At 42.6% G+C, this 17,696-nt stretch overlaps 1 protein-coding gene across 12 annotated transcripts in view; it reads left to right on the plus strand.

Annotated features, from left to right (window-relative positions):
- Window positions 1-17,696, plus strand: part of PPP1R12B (protein phosphatase 1 regulatory subunit 12B) — a 102,727-nt gene that overhangs the window by 46,249 nt on the left and 38,782 nt on the right. For all 12 annotated transcript variants that reach the window (XM_077929094.1, XM_077929095.1, XM_028734641.2 and 9 more), the window contains 5 exons: window positions 1,370-1,460; window positions 2,319-2,510; window positions 3,687-3,870; window positions 4,703-4,815; window positions 5,560-5,601. In XM_077929094.1, coding sequence (XP_077785220.1) covers window positions 1,370-1,460; window positions 2,319-2,510; window positions 3,687-3,870; window positions 4,703-4,815; window positions 5,560-5,601 — 622 coding nt within the window. The remainder of the gene's footprint in view (window positions 1-1,369; window positions 1,461-2,318; window positions 2,511-3,686; window positions 3,871-4,702; window positions 4,816-5,559; window positions 5,602-17,696) is intronic.

The following is a 17,696-nucleotide window of genomic DNA, read 5'->3' on the forward strand; positions in this document are numbered from 1 at the left end:
AGAGGGGTATGTGACTGTTTATAGTATTTTTACTCTATTCTTCAGCTGGAAAAACAGTTTTCAGAGTGACTTGCAAATATGAATATTAATATAGTAAATAAATAATAACAGCTTTCAGGCTTACACACTAAAAGATAACACAAAATGAAAAGAGATTGAGAGGGAGGAGGAAGTACGCAAACCTGTGCACTCAGTTTTAGTTCGAGTTTTTTGTGTGTGATGACCACCTGGAATGGTTGCATGTATAGCAGCCTGTGCCAAATCCTGGTGTCTTCCAGATGTTTTGGACTACAGCTCCAATACTCCCTGGCCATCGTCCATGCTGGCTGAGACTGATGAGTCCTGTAGTGCAAAACATCTCATGGGCACCAGGTTGGCAAAGACTTGCATGTATAGTGCCTTTAGTGAGCATTAACAACTGCCTTCATGCCTAAAATTCTACATCCTACGCTGTTACACAGACCCAGTTTGCACATTACACTAAACCATATTAAAAACAAACAAATCATGTTTTAATGTGGAAGGGTAGATCACTTGTGCATTCCACTGAAAGGTTTTCACTCCATTCATCTCCCATTTCTACAGCTGCACACTTCACTTTTTTCAGGCTTATTTTTGGAGGGGGAGAGAGACCCATGCAAGCAGGGTGCAGATGTAGAGAATCAAGCACTTCTTCATTACTTTTTTGTGTCTCTGCTATTTGAGTTACACAAGAGTATGACCAGAATATCATGGAGGTGCTAATTTTGAAAACAATGGCTTTGGCTTGATTTCCACAGCATACTTAATGGTTTATTGATGAGACCCTTCTGTGCATTTCTAATTCAAATAAATTTTCAATCCAAATGCATATTTGATCTAGCTCTCTTGTACAACTCAATTATAAACTAAAATAATTGATTATGTGCCATATAAGAGCTTACGTGGAGTCCTGTCAGTACTGGGACCCATGCTTTTGAACTTGTTCAAAAGTGTTCTGTGCCACTGCTTGTAGGATTAGACTCCCACTGGGATTATTTCTTTTTGAAATTTTAGAAGACAGCAGGATTCCTTCTAACCCTAGACATGAATTCTAAATTTTAATTCCGTTTTGGTTATCTCAGTGTAAGACAGAGTTGCATAACTGTGGGCGGCTATGCCCAAATAAAACAGCTGATATAAATCAATCATCTTGAAATAACTTAGTTATAAGGTGGTATTGTTAGTAGGTTTCTTCTATGCATGTGAGGAACTTGGATACGTGAACAAAACAACCTATATGAAAAGGCATAAAATCTTAATTTGCCTATACACACACACACACACACACACACACACACATTTATATATATAAATATATATAAAAATCCATTCTGTCCCTTTCTTTTAGGTCATATCTGACTCCTGTCCGGGATGAAGAAGCAGAATCTCTAAGAAAGGCACGATCCAGGCAAGCTCGCCAGACTCGTAGATCTACACAGGTATGGAACAATAACTCTTTATGGCCTGTTAGATGTTGGGCTATTTAAAAAATAATTATATAAGTAGAATTATTTAATGCATCCCGTGAAGATGCCTAACACTTCCCCACTCACACTTCATTGCTGAGTTCTCCTTTTGAATGAAGTTGCATTATTTCTGGAAGACATCCAAGATCACACACCTGTGAATCTCCAAAGAAGGGAATTACTTCCATATTATACATTTGAGAGACAAATAAATTGGTCTGTAAAAGCTCCTGTAAAAGGAGATTATGATTTTTTTTTTCTTAATGGAAGAATGCTCAAGGAAAGCGTTGTCCATGGGTAGCAATGTTGCATTGTAATGTTCTCTCTTAAAAACATCTCCGTACCTGCTATACAATGACATTATCAACCACTGATGTTTGTGATTCTGTATTTATCATTTCTTCCTTCTTTTAAGCTGATTGATATATTAAAGTGGTGATTGCTAACTTTCATGCCTCTGGGTCTGACCTATAATTAGAAATTGGCTGAGCTTGGGCTTTGTGGAAAAGGTAATATAATTTGTGTTGAGCTGTGGATTCAGTGTAAGAGGTGTAATGTTAACAAATACAGTCATACATCATGTTGCGTCTGCTTCATGGTTACTTTTCAAGTTGTGTCCCGCAGCAACCCGGAAGTACCAGAAAGTTTACTTCCAGGTTTTGCCGCTTGCTCATGCACAGAAGCGCTAAATCGTGCTGTGTGCGTGCGCAGACGTGGCATTTCTGGATGCGAACGCTTCAAGTTGTGGACGTGCCTCCGGGATGGATTACGTCTGCAACTCGAGGTTCCACTGTATAGGTATAATAGACTTGACTTTCTCCCATTTCCCAGGGTGTAACACTTACAGATCTTCAGGAGGCAGAGAAAACCTTTAGCCGATCTCGGACAGAGCGGCCCGAACAGCCAAGTGAAAAATTGGAAAGAACTGAAGCAACTGAGGGAGACCGTGAGAGGCAGGCACAGACTGCAGCAAGGGAACCTGGGGAGACCCGCTCACGGTGGAACAGAAACTTGGATGAAGAGGTGAGTAAAACTATTGTAGTAATGCCAAAGTTACAGGTTTGATCCCTGTATGAGACAGCTGCATATTCCTGCATTACAGGGGCTTGGACTAGACAATCCTCAGTCCCTTCCAACTCTATGATTCTGTGTCCAGCTACCTTTTTTCAAAATGTTTTTATGGCTTGAGATGAGCATCAGGTTTTTAATTATTCTGCTTTAAAGGTATTAGGGAAGATTGGATCCACTTTTTGAATGCAAGCACTGTAGCTGTCAGATGTTGCTTTGCTTTCCACTTCACCATTCATTTATTATGCCCAACAGTAAGGAAAACCTATAAGTGTAAAGGAATACAAAGTGCAATGAGAAAATCATGCTGAGTGTTCAAAATGAATATTTGTTCTTTCCAAATACTTGAACTGTAACTAATCAGAAAGCTGTATTAGCAGTGTTGTTGTTTTATTAACATTTGAAGGGCATGTCTAGATGACAGAACTTAATAAATGCCATTTTAAATAGTTTCCATACAGACTTTAAAGGGTTGTAATATTATTAACTGACAAATGATTTTCATCTTTGTCTACAACTGTGAGATGATACTACCTAATGTAGATTCTCTGACCATACAGTCATTTTTTTCTTTTTCCCTTAAACCACAAGGCAATTTTTATGATAGCTTTGGAGATGTGCTCATATCTGTAGGCTTTTAAATTGTTTCTCTTGCATTTAGATTGTAGGTATGGTTCTTGTTGGGCATGACTCAAACTAGGTTTCCTGAATTTGCTAATCCACGTCTAAACACACGTGGAATCATTCACAAGGTTGGGATACATACAGATTTTGACCACAAGGTGACAGGGTGACAGTACAAAGATGTGTTGCAGTCGGGGGGGGGGGGTGTCTTCACCCCTAGACTCTAGATGATCTATGTTTTTGCTTCTCTGAAATCATTATGAACAAAGATAGATTTTTAACCCTTTTTCCCCACACTATCATTATTATAAGTAAAATAACCTTTGTCTCCTGTCTCAAATGATCATTCTTGTTCTTTATAGCCACCCTAAATCAGAATGGAATGAACCTTTCTATAGTCTAACTCCATTAATAGAGTATGATTAAAGATTGAGGAGAAAACTTGTACTTTGCTTGCTGTTAAATATCTTCTTATTAAGTCATTAATTCTGCTCATTTGTCTTTCAGTCTGTTGGTCAACGATTGAGGGGCTCGGCGCAGCAAGACAAACCCACAAGCCCCATCTCTCCTTCATTAGCTCCTTATCTTTATTCAAGTTCTCACCTTCCCAGGACAAGTAGATCTGTATCTTCTGATTCTGTGAACCCATCAGACTTCCAAGGCACATCTGCTGCTGACATGGAGAAAAATGGTATTTACTATTGTAATTACAATATTGTACAAATCTTTTGAGTTTGTTTTTGTACCAGATAGTGACTGTGTAATACTATACTTCATACTTGACCAAGAAAATTGAAGAATACCCAAGGAAAGCTTCTTCACCCTTAATATATAGTACAATATATTACAATATATAGTATTTGGAATGCTGAATCTTCTTTGTCTGGGTTAACAAAGCCAGTATCAACTGCAACCCACCATGCCCTGGGCCCTCTGATCTCTCACTCCACCAGCAAAAATAAGACACCTATCCACATGATGCTGACAAAAAAAGCACCACTCGTATACTCTGTGAAGAAGGAAAGTTTAGTCTCTCTCACCCCCCTTCTCCTTTACTTTCTTCCCTCTCCCCCCCCCCCCCACTTCTCTTACCCCCTCATTGCCTTCAACATAAATGTCTCAAATTGACAGTAATTGATGGGTATGAAAATATGATTTGAAAATAGAGACACTGAATGTACTCTTGTTACTTATGGAAAATCTTTTAATAAAAACATTTTTTAAATTAAAAAAAGCAATGAAATAACACCTCTAGGAATTTGAGCCCCTCCTGAAGAATCATGTTAATCTCAGTTGAATGTTTCTTTGAGCTAATGGCTTCGCATCATATTAAAGTATATCTGCTTTAGGGAGGATCCACTGCTTGGTCTTTGAAATTAAAAAAAATAAATATAAATTGTTAGGTGTTTAGAATGGAAATCTTTATGTTGGTATTAATTTGCCTTAATTTGAAAATGTTTCCATGGTATTGGTAAATCAATTTACCAGGCTATTTATAGCTAAAACTATATTTCTTTGGACAGAATATGAAGATCAGGATTTGGATGACAGAACTTCAAACAAGCAGTCGGTTAGAGAGAGGAGGCGGCCGAAAGAGAGACGAAGAGGCACAGGGATCTCTTTCTTTACAAAGGATGTAAGTAATGACATTCCTGGTGGAATTGAAGGCGGATGAAAAATTAACCAAGTTGCACATACCAATTGCTAGGGAGGCAAAATCTAAACTGGAAGTGCAAGATCCATCTGTGAAAATGAGAATACTGCTTCAATGCTATTTAAAATGTAAATGAGTCAGCAATCACTGTCCTGGCCCTCAGACTCCCAGCTCTTGTTCTGCTAAATATTTTAATGCTCAGATCAGTTCAGTACAGTACATAAGGCGCACAAAATGGAATACATTCTTTAAAAATGAAAGTGACCTTCAACAAATTCCCTCCAGTTGCATGAGGCTGCTCATGAACCTGAAGTTTTGCTGTAACTCACGCGCTAACCATAGTTTACTGTGGTGTGAAGGCACTGTCAATATCTGAATTGACCCTGCTTGTAATATTTTTCAAATACTTTATTTCTTTCTTTTCTAAAAAGCAAGTTACTTTTAGGGAACATGATTGCATCCCATGATGATGAAACTCACTGTTTTTCTGTTCTGTTTGACTGAAGCAGTAATTTATCTGGTGGTGCATGGTTTCAAGGATTAATTATTAGAAGCTTCCAAACTGTATAGTCTTCTACTTTTTGTTAAGATATTTTGTATAGATAGATATCTTAAAGTATTGTGTCTTGCTACCTAAACCTTTCTTACTACAAATATATAGGAAACCAGTGCTTCATTTGAAATGTTCATGGTATGATTTCTTTCCCCCTCCTTTTGATTTCCTAGGATGATGAGATGGATGGTACTGAAGAAGTGAAAGAGGACAGGGTAAGTGAACAATCTAAAGCATATATGTGTATTTGTTCGTTCTTATGAATCTTTGGCCACAGGATAGTTCTCAGTTCATTTGCATTTTGAGAATATGTACGTGAAAGTGCGCTTTGAAATGTTTTTCTGGAGTTTGTACCTGAATCTAGCAATAGGCCTAGTATTCTCTTCTTGTTGCATTATCATTACTTTAAAGTAATAAAATTCTGTAGCTCTTTTTCTTGTTCATTGGACTGTAGGATATTTTTCAGTGTGTTCAGTGTGTCAAAAGCAAGAGAAAAGGTACTTAGGTTTGTGCTAAAATTCGAGGTGCGCATTGACCACCAAGTTAGGTTTGAACCACAATTCAGTGCTTCAGAAATATACAAGACTTGATCTGAAATGCTTTGGAGACTGACTGGTTGTGTCATAATCCAAATTCCAGTTTGGAAAAAGTGAAGCTTTGTGCCTCCCCTACTTACTAATAAGGGAAATCCCAAGATGGCTGTAACTTTCCCCCCTTTGATAGAATTTAGGTGTCCTCAAATTATTGTACAAAATTCTGCCTGCCTCTTTTATAGTCTGTCAGTCTCATTATGCTTTCTTTCAGCAGCATTATAGGCAAGCATGCTCTTTTCTGTAAAATCACTGGCAGAGGGCCATTCTCCACTTAAGCCAGGCCCATCCCCATCAGTAGTGGAGATAACATTCCCTGAGCAACATGTGAGAAAGAAATGCAGACTTTCACTAGGCCAAAGAACAGATGACCTCATTCTTGATCCTACAGCTAAATTTTGCACAGCATTATTTAATGTTATGGTAGATGAAACAATTGCTCACCTAAGTAACAGGTTTAAGCAAATGTTGCAGTTGAAGGAAAAGTATGAATTGATAGTTGATGTTAAATATTTGGCTAAAATGGAAGATGATGACATTGGAAAGGACTGCAAGGATGTATTTTTGCTCCTTGAGAGAGAGAGAATGATTCAGCAGAGTTGCTGTCTCAGATCATGATTTTTTTTTGTGTGTGTTATATAATCAATCTCCAGAAAAATGCACAGGGACGCAGGTGGCGCTGTGGTCTAAACCACAGAGCCTAGGGCTTGCTGATCAGAAGGTCAGTGGTTCGAATCTCCGCGATGGGGTGAGCTCCCATTGCTCGGTCCCTGGTCCTGCCCACCTAGCAGTTCGAAAGCATGACAAAGTGCAAGTAGATAGTTACCGCTCCGGCAGGAAGGTAAACGGCATTTCCGTGCACTGCTCTGGTTCGCCAGAAGCAGCTTAGTCATGATGGCCACATGACCCAGAAACTGTCTGCGGAAGAGACAAATGTGGGCTCCCTCGGCCAGTAAAGTGAGATGAGCGCCACAACCCCAAAGTCGTCCATGACTGGACCTAACGGTCAGGGGTACCTTTACCGTTTTAGAATAATGCAGAGCTTCATAAGTGTAATAGTCAAGGTATTTATATCAATTTATGTGTAGTACTTCACATTACTCTCACTTTAGTTGTACCTGTTGTGTTTAGTGAGAGGACAGTTTCAAAGTTGGAATTGATAAAAATTATCTGTGCTCTTTTGTGTCGCAAGATCACTTAGTCATGCTTATGGTTCTTGGCTTCATCTGCCCAGACTGCCATTAATCCATTTGGCTATAGTCACACATGGTTTTGTTCATGAACATCCATGATGGTGTTTCATCAGACCATCGTGACATCATTGACAAAAATCTCATAGGCTGCTGCAGCCAACCACATTAAATGGAAGGATGGGCACAATGAGGTTGTCAGAGCAAAGGACATGGAAGATGCTGCAGGGAATAGTATCAAAGCAGTGCAAATGTATTAGGAAGAAATGCAGGGGCACTTTTGGAAAGTTATCTGATGTCATGTTTTCATAAGCACTGCTGGCTCTGCCAAAAATGATTTTGATATGATTTAATGATTTAGGACATCACTGAATGACCAAATCGCATAGCAGATTGCCACTAGAGGGAGCATGTTCTGCAGCTATCAAAGTATGAAGTGAGAAACTAATAACTTTATGTAAGAACTTCCAGTAAGAGGAATTGGGATTCTTAATAAATTTGGACTGAAAATTGCTTCTCTTAAAACAAATAATAGTGCAGCATTTCTTCCTTCAAATAAGCTTTTCAAAGATATTTGATGTTAGAAGTGAGATAAATAAACAACAGTTGGGTAGTCTTGCTGAAATCATTTTTTATTTTTTTTTGGGTTGGGACTCATTTTGAATTTTTTCCTCTAACTGTAATAATTTGGCCAGATGTTGATCTTGTGTGAACCTCACATGGAATTATATGTACTGTTAGAAGCCTGCCAGATGGACAGAAAGCTAAGTACTAGCACATGCTCAGAAGCTGGCTTGACTTGAGGGTGGTTTGTCTGTGTGTAAAAAAATGCTACATTGAGGCTGTTATGAAAAGTAAATTTAACTTAATCTATTAAAGGTAAACACACTAAAAATGTAAATCTGTAACGGCTCGTTTCAAAAATGTGGAAAAGTTGCACATGTGACCTTCTGCTTGTGCAATGCTTGATCCAATCCAGTTTATAATTCTGTGGTTGCAACAGGTGACATAAAATTTGTAGAGCATCCACCTGCTAAAGCAGAGATGGGTTCATCCCCCAAATGTTGTTGAACTCCAGCTCCCAGCATTCCTGACCATTAGCCATGCTAACATGGACTGATGGGAGTTGGAGGCAAGCAGTCTGTGGAGGGTTACATGTTTCCTGTACTTGCAGTAAAGAACATGCTAGGAATACAAACTGAAACTGGATGTCTTTGGAAATTATGTAGTTGGAATTCACCTGTCCCGTGGCGTGAGTTGCTGATCACCTGATTGGTTCAAATTCACGATCTTAAACTTGGTGTTTTTCTAGTTCTTTTTGAGAATTCAGTGAAATATCTATGCTAATATTTCAGCTTTAAAGGTGAGTCGCAGACTTGTGCTGATCTCTTGTATATTTAACACTTGCTTTGTTACAAAAGTGCTACACCTTCTGTTCTCATCATACACTTAACAGTTTAGCGGAAAGCCCCCCCCCCCCCCGCCGCCGCCCCATCACACTGCTACTCCTACAGACCTTCCATAAAATCTTCCATTCATTTCTCTGCTTTACTGTCATGGTGTTCTCCAAGAGCAAAGTCTTTTATGTGTGCCTGCAGTAGCTTTTTGTTTTCTGGGATCGAACTACCTAATATGGTGAGGTATGCCCCAGTCAGACACTGCTACAAGTTCCTTTGAAGCAATGGAGTTTGCTTGGTAGTAATGTTAGGTGAGCCTCTAGCAGACTAATATGGAAGAGCAACAAATAGTGAACAGTAACATGTTGTGCTTTTAACTATTTTTGTAAATAGAACAGTTGTGATGCACAATTCCTTTTTTGGGAATCCAGAGAGCACTGCCTAGAAGGGCATTTTTCATGTTATTTTATTTCCTAGCAGAGAGGCTGTATAGCACTTGGAAAGCTTTCATCCTGGCTTATGTGCAGTGTGGGAGAAAAGGCAATTTTTAGATTATGATAAGATAAAACATTTAATTATGAAAAATGGTGGGGACATACCTTTGATTTACTAGCTTTCTAATAAAGATCCCTGTGCTCAGAAGTGGATTGTAGACCTGTTTCCCCTGCAGGAAACACAGTTGGCAGACTAGTAAGAAGTGAGGAAAAAATGACAGAAAATTCATTGAAGTTGCTGATCTATAGCAGTCCTAAACTGAAAGCTATTTATGTATTTAAGTGTAATTTAGGGCTCGTGATCAACCAGAATATGAGGAGCACAGTAAATAGAATTCTGATATATGGGATCTTTTTTTCCCTTTACACTATTATTTCATATGTGTGTACCTGAGTACGTTCCCATGTTTTGTTCAAGCTTATGCTCACTCATAGGTGTAGAAAGTAAGTTTTCCATGCTATTTTGCAATCATCCTGATGCTGAACTTAAAATTGCTGAACTTTAAAGCCAAAATAAAGCTAAGTGGCACCTGGCTAGTTCTGTTTAAAGGCACCTATCATTTCGGGGCAGAATGTTATTGTAAAAATTGCACACAAGTCTAAAAGTATGTCATATAAAGTAAGGTTGTGTTGGTCTTCATTGCTGCCTGTGAATAAATTATAACTTAAACTTAGAATTGCTGTTGCTGAACCCTTTCCTATCCAGCTCATTACAGTTGGATGGGAATTGAAGTCCAAATGATGGATGGGAAACAGAAAAAGATAGTTCAGTTAATGTTTCCGAACATAATTTGTGGAAGTTGGGCGAGTCTTCTCTACCTCAGACATTCAACCTGATGTACTGTGTCAGACTAATAGCCTCTGTAGCCCAGTCTATGTTCTTGGATGATGGCCAGTACCGAGCAAAGCATTTCAAAGTGTTCAGTAGCTGCAAGTCTACGGTGGAGTGGTTTGTCTGCTATAAACAAGGCTACTTAAGTCTGTCCCGAGTAGCTTTGTATGTCTTGGGGAAAATTAACTGCAAATGAGAGGGAAATCATTTATCCATTTATTTTAATTTTAAGGGAAATAATGAAATTAGGCTAAGCCTACTGATGAAATGTTTCTTTTCATATTTCTTTTTGAAAAGTAGAAATCATGAGACCATAATGTATTTAGAAAGTTCCTGTGAATGAAACCTATGCTGTCTAAATTACAGTATTTCAGAGTTGAATGTTGGCTTGCTTTGAATATAGTCATTCCTCTCTTTTGTGTGGACCAGGCATCCCCAACCTTTGGACCTCCAGATGTTTTGGACTACAATAACCACCATCCCTGACCACTGGTCCTGTTAGCTAGGGATCATGGGAGTTGTAGGCCAAAACTTCTGGAGGGCCACAGGTTGGGGATGCCTGGTGTAGACTATTGGGCAGAAGGGTGGGCCGCACCCCAACAACAGTCCCACTTTGTCCCTAATGTCCAACACCAGGCACAAACCCTTAAAAGCAGTATCCAACCTGATGGGAAGCCTGGAAAGGGAATGCTTCTAGACCACGGGTGTCAAACACAAGGCCCGCGGGCCGAATCCGGCCCGCGAGACCTCGTCATGTGGCCCGTGGCATCAAGGGCGAGGAAGTGAGCTTCTCGTCCTTTTTACTGGTCCCGACCCAAATTTTAGGGTCCGCACTCCGGCGGAGGCTCTCTGCCTTTCTAAAAAGTGACCCACGCAAACAACCTTCCCTGCCTGCTTGCAGACAGGGCTCCAACCGACGCACCCCATCGGCGCTGCCTACCGGCCGGTCCCGCACCTTTCGCTTGCCTCGTGGGCCGGGCAAAGAGGCTTTCTGCTCGCTCGGTCCAGTCCGGGGCTCGAGGGGGCGGAGGAGGCGGTCCTGCAAAGCCGAGCTCGGAGCCGGCTGCCTCCGCCCCTCGAAGCCTCCCAGGCGCGGCTGCTCGAGGGGGCGGGTCGCGCGCGCGGCAACTTTTGGAGCCCGAGAGAGCCGCGGAGGTTGGCAGAGAGGGCAGGGAGCGAGAGCCGCGCTTGGGATGCCGCTCACTCACTCGCTCAGGCCGCAAGAAGAGGCCACTGCGGCGCTGCAGCTGGCAAGGAGATGGCTGGGGGCGCGGGCAGCGGGGCCAGGGGCTGGCTGGGGGTCACCCTGGTGGGTAGGTAGCGGGGCCGGCAGGCGGGTAAGGGAACCGCAGAGGCGAGTGGAGAGCGGGGACCCGGCGCAGGTCCTGCCGCAGGCGGCGCCCCCCGGCTGGGCTGGGAGAGGCGAAGCTGCTGCCGGTTCAGCTGCGCAGAGTGGGGTGGAGGGAGCCGGGCGGGCGGGCGGGCGGTGTGCCACACCACAAAGCAGGGGCGCCTCCCACCCCGAAGAGGACCGCGCTGGCATCTGGGCAGCTGGAGCAAAGTGGGAGCCTGCCAGCAACTTGGCTGCGGGAGCCTGGCTACGAAACACTGCCCCCCTCCCCACGCCAACACATCGGCTTTCTCCAGGCTGGAGGACTTGGCGGATAGCCCCCTCCCCGGGAGCAATTGCAGCAGCTCGGGGCCCCAGCAGGACATCCTGGCCACCCGCGCCCGCAGTGCAGCTGGGGCTCCCTTGCAAGGAAGAAACTGCTGCTGTTCAAACTGCAGCTCCGTATCCTCCGACTCCTGAGTGTGGCAGCAGGGCGGGGGGAGGCAACATTTGCTTCTGCTCTGCTCTGTTGGGACAGGCTCCTGTCTCCTCCCCAATGGAGCTCCAGTCTGCCTGGAAGCCCATCTCGTCATCTTTTAAAAAAATCATTATTATTTCTTCTTCTATTCTTATTTAAAATCGTACTGGAATAGGTATATTAAATAGTGTATAGCAGGGGCGCCGACTTATAAAAAATATTGGGGGGCCCCACTGTGCGATTTGCGCTTTTTTTGCACGCACCTGCTTCCTGCTAGTACGGTGGATCCAGGGAACTGATGCTGCTGCTTCACTTTTCGTGTGTGGACAGGAGGGGAGGGAGGGAGGTTGCTGGCTATCCAGGGCAGGAGGGGAATTTTTGGGTGGTGGTGGGGCGCCTGACTGCCCCATCGGCGCATCCACCTCCACAACAGCCGCGCTGCCTTGTTGCACGCCTTTTTGGAGCAGCGGCTGCAAAGTTTGGGAAGTGCGCAGCGACTTGTGCCGCTTTGCAACTGCGCAGGCCGGCGCTGCGGGAAAAGGAGAGCGCTGTTGTGTGGGAGCCGAGCAACACTTGGCCCGGGGTGAAGCGGCGGCAGCTGCATTGTGCAAGCGCTCTTTGGGCAGGCTAGAGTTACACGGAGGGATGCGGAGGAGGGAAGGAGCTCCCCCCTTCCCCATCCTGGCCAGTTTCCAACAGCAGCAGAATCGACCACCTCCTTCCCCCGTCGCACCTGACGGCAGGCAGAGAACCGGCCCAGCAAAGAGACACATAGGGGTGGGAGGCCGGAGGAGGGGCAGAGGGGAGGGAACAAACAAGTATTGGGGGGCTCCGCCCCCCCAAATGAATTTTTGAGGGGGCTCAGGCCCCCTCAGGCCCCATGGAGTCGGCGCCTATGGTGTATAGGCTCAAGACAACACACACCAGTGCCTAAGGAAAAATAACTTTGATAAAGTCCTACAGATACAACCGGCCCTTTGAGGGTGACCAAACTGCTGATGCGGCCCCCCATGAATTTGAGTTTGACACCCCTGTTCTAGACCATTGTGATATTTCCCCAGAGCTCAAATATATGTTGATGTTGTACTAGTTAACTTGGAGGTCAAAGGTGGAAGATACCACCTCCATCTTATTTATCCTCCAAAGGCTCAGTGACACAGACCAGGTATATGCCGTATGTTGAGCATATACCTGTAAAATAAAGTATGCAATGAAACAAGTCTATCAATTGAATGGTATGAAAGTTCACTCCTTTTCATTAGCACTGCAGTGAAGTGGAAGTGTGTGAAGTTTTATAGAATAGCACAGCTCTTCTTGAAAGACCCCCCCATTGTAAAAGAGAAAATGCAGGTGTGGTATGAGCTGCCCTATTGAGAATGGAAATAACTATCAACAGCAGCTGTCTCTCTATTAAGTATGAATCAGTTGATCATTAGGAAGTTGTTGGGAGTTTGGTTGCTTTTCAGGATTTTAATACAATAGACATTAATTAGTATTAGGCACATTTCACCCCTAACTCATGAGAGTCAAATAATTTACATATATACCTGCCCACACATCCAGCCTGCTGTTCCAGAACTAATGTGTAGGAATTGCAACCTGTACCAGAGGAAGTTGCAGTACCTTCTCAGTAGCCATGCCCACCCTGTGGAATGCTAAAAGATGTTAAAGAGATAAATAATTATATGACCTTCCGTGGACATCTGAAGGACCCCTGTATCAGGACGCTTTTAATGTGTGGTGTTCTGTTGTGTTGTTGCTGTTGTTCTGTTTCTGAATATCATTTTGGAAGCCACTCAGAGTTGCTGGGGCAACCCAGTCAGATGGGCTAGGTACAAAAAATAAATTATTACCATATTATTATTATTATTATTATTATATACCAGTCCACGTATATGGTTTAGAATAGCTACAAAGTGCCATCATGAATCCGACAATCTTGTACTGATTACTGAATTCAGACTACCATGTGGACATTCTACCAAGACTCCTCTTATTGTCTTTCAGGCCCCAATAATACAGTGTGGTGATGCAACTACTTTTAGTAAAGACTACAGCATCACAAATGGATTGGCAGGGATTTCAGCCCAGTTGGCTTGCAAAGCACCAAATTCATAACATACCATATTTTTCGCCCTATAGGGCGCACCGGCCCATAGGGCGCACCTAGTTTTGGGGGGTGGGGATATAAAGGGGGAAAAATATTTTTTTTCCCCCAGGCATGGGGCTGGGGCGGGGGAAGCCCAAGCTTCCTCCGACCCCAGCACCCAGAACAGGCTGTTATCCGGAAGCCTTGGGAGCCCGGTGGGAACTTCCGCTGGGCTCCCCAGGCTTGTGGATAGCTTCCTGAAGCCTGGAGAGCGAGAGGGGTTGGTGCACACCGACCCCTCTAGCTCTCCAGGCTTCAGTGAAAGCCTGCAATCGCCCCATAGGACGCACACACATTTCCCCTTCATTTTTGGAGGGGGAAAACCTGTTAAAAAAAGGTTACTCCACATTGCTGGATGTCACATCTGGTTTCCTTGCTGCCACAGCCTGCTTGAAGTTGTTTGCAATAGTGATGTTTGGATTTAATGCTGACTCCTATTTATCTGGACTACTGTAAATTACACCCAATTCTGTGCATGCTTTTTGGTTTGCAAAGTTCCACTGTATTCACTGTGACATTCTTCCTCATAAGACTGCATAGGATGGCATTCTTAGTGACGTCAGTGGTTTACATGCTTATAAATTAGAACCTTATATTCTGCCTATGTTTAAGTGATGGTTATTTTTCAGAAAGCAATTCTGGAACTAGAGGAAAGGATATCCCTCTTACTAAAGCAACATGGTGTGTTCTGGTATTTGACTTATAGGAAGCACCTGCTTTGTATTCTCGTTCTTTCTGAAGTAATGAATACTGTAAAATTTACTCTTTTTTCTTTACTTTATTCTTGGTTCTTTTGTTTTAATAGATTTGTTTTTAGGTGAATCTCCTCGCAGTCTACCAATGCTTTATAGTCATGGGCTTTAGTCCCCGTCCCCCCCATAAATCAATTTTTACTATAATTTGCTATATATGTGTATAACTTGGGGGTGGGGGTGCAGTAATGTGCTGGCCCTCTGTAGAATCTATTTCATGACCTCAAGCCTAGGAAATTGTGGGATGTATCCACTTTGCTAGTCATTTCTATAAACAGATTACTGTTTTTAGTTACATGCACATTCTGTTCCTCTTTAGCCACTCACCTTTAAAAGAAACTGGCTGTTTCTAAAAGTTGCCGTCTTTAAGTATGATCAAACTTCTGCATGCGCCCAAGTAAGGGATTTTATTGGAGATGAATGAGAATATGTTCTCTGGGTTACCATCTTTTGCTTCTTCTTTCTTACCAGCTTTATAGATGAACTGAGCAAGAACTATGGTCTGAGGCTATCTTTTAGATATGGAAGATCAGCTGGCTTTATAGCAGGCCATATGAACTTTTGGACCCGGTACTTTATTCAACAACGATGAAGGAGATTACTTTTAATGATTTATTGTATAGTAGCTGATCAAGAAAGATATCTGAATTACAGCTGGATTCTTCTGTATTTAATTGCTATGTGGGATCTTCTACTCTAATCCCTTTATTTCCAGGACTTGAGAACCTACTACATGGCAATAAATCAGCACTCAGTACATTGCAGGCAAAGGGCTTTGCTTGTCTTCCTTTTATGGGAAATCACTGCAGTGTTTTTCATCATGTTTATATCTCAGCCTAGTGCCAATTCCCCCTCCAAAAAATGTTTTGCAGTCTCTCTTACAGGACATGAGCTTGCCGTCATACATTAGAATCAAAGACATTATCCCTGTCATAATCAGGCTTGTGCTTACAACAGTAAAGCAGAATGATAGATTACATGTGGGACCTGCCACATAGCGCTGCACTGTGGAGTGATCCTGTTGAGGGTTCCAATCAGCCACGACCTCTTTCAGAATGCAGTACTCCATTCCATTCTCCTGCTTCCTTTAGTTCCTGTTTTTTCTTTCCTCCATCAGCCGGCCATCATTTTGTGGCCACTGAGCATGCTCAGCCCTCTTTGGAATTCCCCCACAAGCCTGCTGATAGCCTCCCTTTCTGAATGAATGGTGCCGTCTGAGCTGCCTAAACATCCACCTTCATCCCTGAACTTCTGCCACAGAATGTTTTTAAAATAAGTAGTTACTTTTTGTGAAAACTACCAAATATTTTGACAGTGTTGTTTGCATTTGTAATCAAAATGCACGTCGCAGACCTTTGTTCCAGCTGAGGCCCAAGTATAGGAACAAGTCAGTTCAGATCATGCAATGTTTCTTGTCATAAGGGTTTTCCTGTGATTGAGGCAGTCTGAGATTTGATGAAATATTTGCACAGGGCTATCTAGCACTTTACTGTCATTTTATTTAAAAGTAAGAAGCAATACTAAAAGTACTTTCTCTGCATTGACTTGAAATGTTTGCGTATAGGATAGCATTCTGAAACTCTTACACAATCTACATAGTGTGGAATACCTTGTAGTACCATGTGATGAACAATAACAGGGTTGCCAATTTTGGGGGGCCAGTGGGCATACTTGGAATTTTGATAAAGTGCCATAGAATTTTGAAAAAGCTGCTTACCAGAGTTAGAGCACATAATGACTGTCCCATCTAAAAGAAAAAGAGAGAGAGAAAGCACCACAAGATATGCAGGCTCCCCATAGCAAATCAGTGGAGAAGAGACTACATCAGCTACCATTACACTCACAGAGAGATGCCCTTTTTACCTTTCCTCTGTTCAGAATGGGTGGTATTGATCATGGTGTCTAATGAAATGCGGGCATGTTTAAAGGGGCTTGTTCAGTGTAGCTGACATCAAGCCAGTGCAAAGAGAAACTGAGCAGGAGTCTGGTGCATTGTGAATTTTTACGGGATATTTCTTGAGACCTGTTGTGAGTACCGTAGGAGGTGTAGGCTGGCACACTGGTGCCTGTAAGTGGTGTGTTGGTGACCCCTGAACTGTGGTACATAAGCTATTTTAACTTCAATTATCCTGCATGGATCACAGAGAAGAACCAGTGTTTCATTTGGGGAATATAAGTAAGAGCACTCTCTAAATTTAAGCTATAAGTTCAGATTCAGGGAAAGAGATTACAAAGAGATGAAAATAACCCCATAGAATTAGAGGGGAAGGGTTATATATTCACAACCCAGAGGCTATAAGGATCTAGCACATAACTAATCTTGACACAGTATGCAAGCATGTAGATTGTTTAGGTAATGGGGAGAAAAAACAGAATAGAAAGACTTTGTTACTAAATCTACCACCTTCCATGTTAAATTTTAATAGAGATGCTGCTGATAATAATAATAATAATAATAATAATAATAATAATAATAATAATTTATTACTTGCACTCCACCCTTCCAACTGGATAGATGGGCACTAGAATGAAGGGAATCAGCTAGAGAGTTAGAGAGTTATTGCATTGGAAACAGACAATGGGGAATATGCTTTTTTAGGATGATGTATTTTAAAGCTGTGGGACGCGGGTGGCGCTGTGGGTTAAACCACAGAGCCTAGGACTTGCAGATCAGAAGGTCAGCAGTTCAAATCCCTGTGCCGGGGTGAGCTCCCGTTGCTCGGTCCCTGCTCCTGCCAACCTAGCAGTTCAAAAGCACATCAAAGTGCAAGTAGATAAATAGGTACCGCTCCGGCGGGAAGGTAAATGGCATTTCCGTGCGCTGCTCTGGTTCGCCAGAAGTGGCTTAGTCATGCTGTCCACATGACCCGGAAGCTGTATGCTAGCTCCCTCGGCCAATAAAGCGAGATGAGCGTTGCAACCCCAGAGTCGGTCATGACTGGACCTAATGGTCAGGGGCCCCTTTACCTTTACCTATTTTAAAGCTATGGGGAAGGAAGTTGTGAGTGTGAGGTAGCTCATATCCCATAGTTAGTTTAGCTGACACTTTGGACATCAAGAAGAAAATGATTGATTGTCAGGTGGAATAACCAGCATTA

Source organism: Podarcis muralis, chromosome 5 (genome assembly GCF_964188315.1).
Source record: "Podarcis muralis chromosome 5, rPodMur119.hap1.1, whole genome shotgun sequence".
Taxonomy (NCBI): Eukaryota; Metazoa; Chordata; class Lepidosauria; order Squamata; family Lacertidae; genus Podarcis; species Podarcis muralis.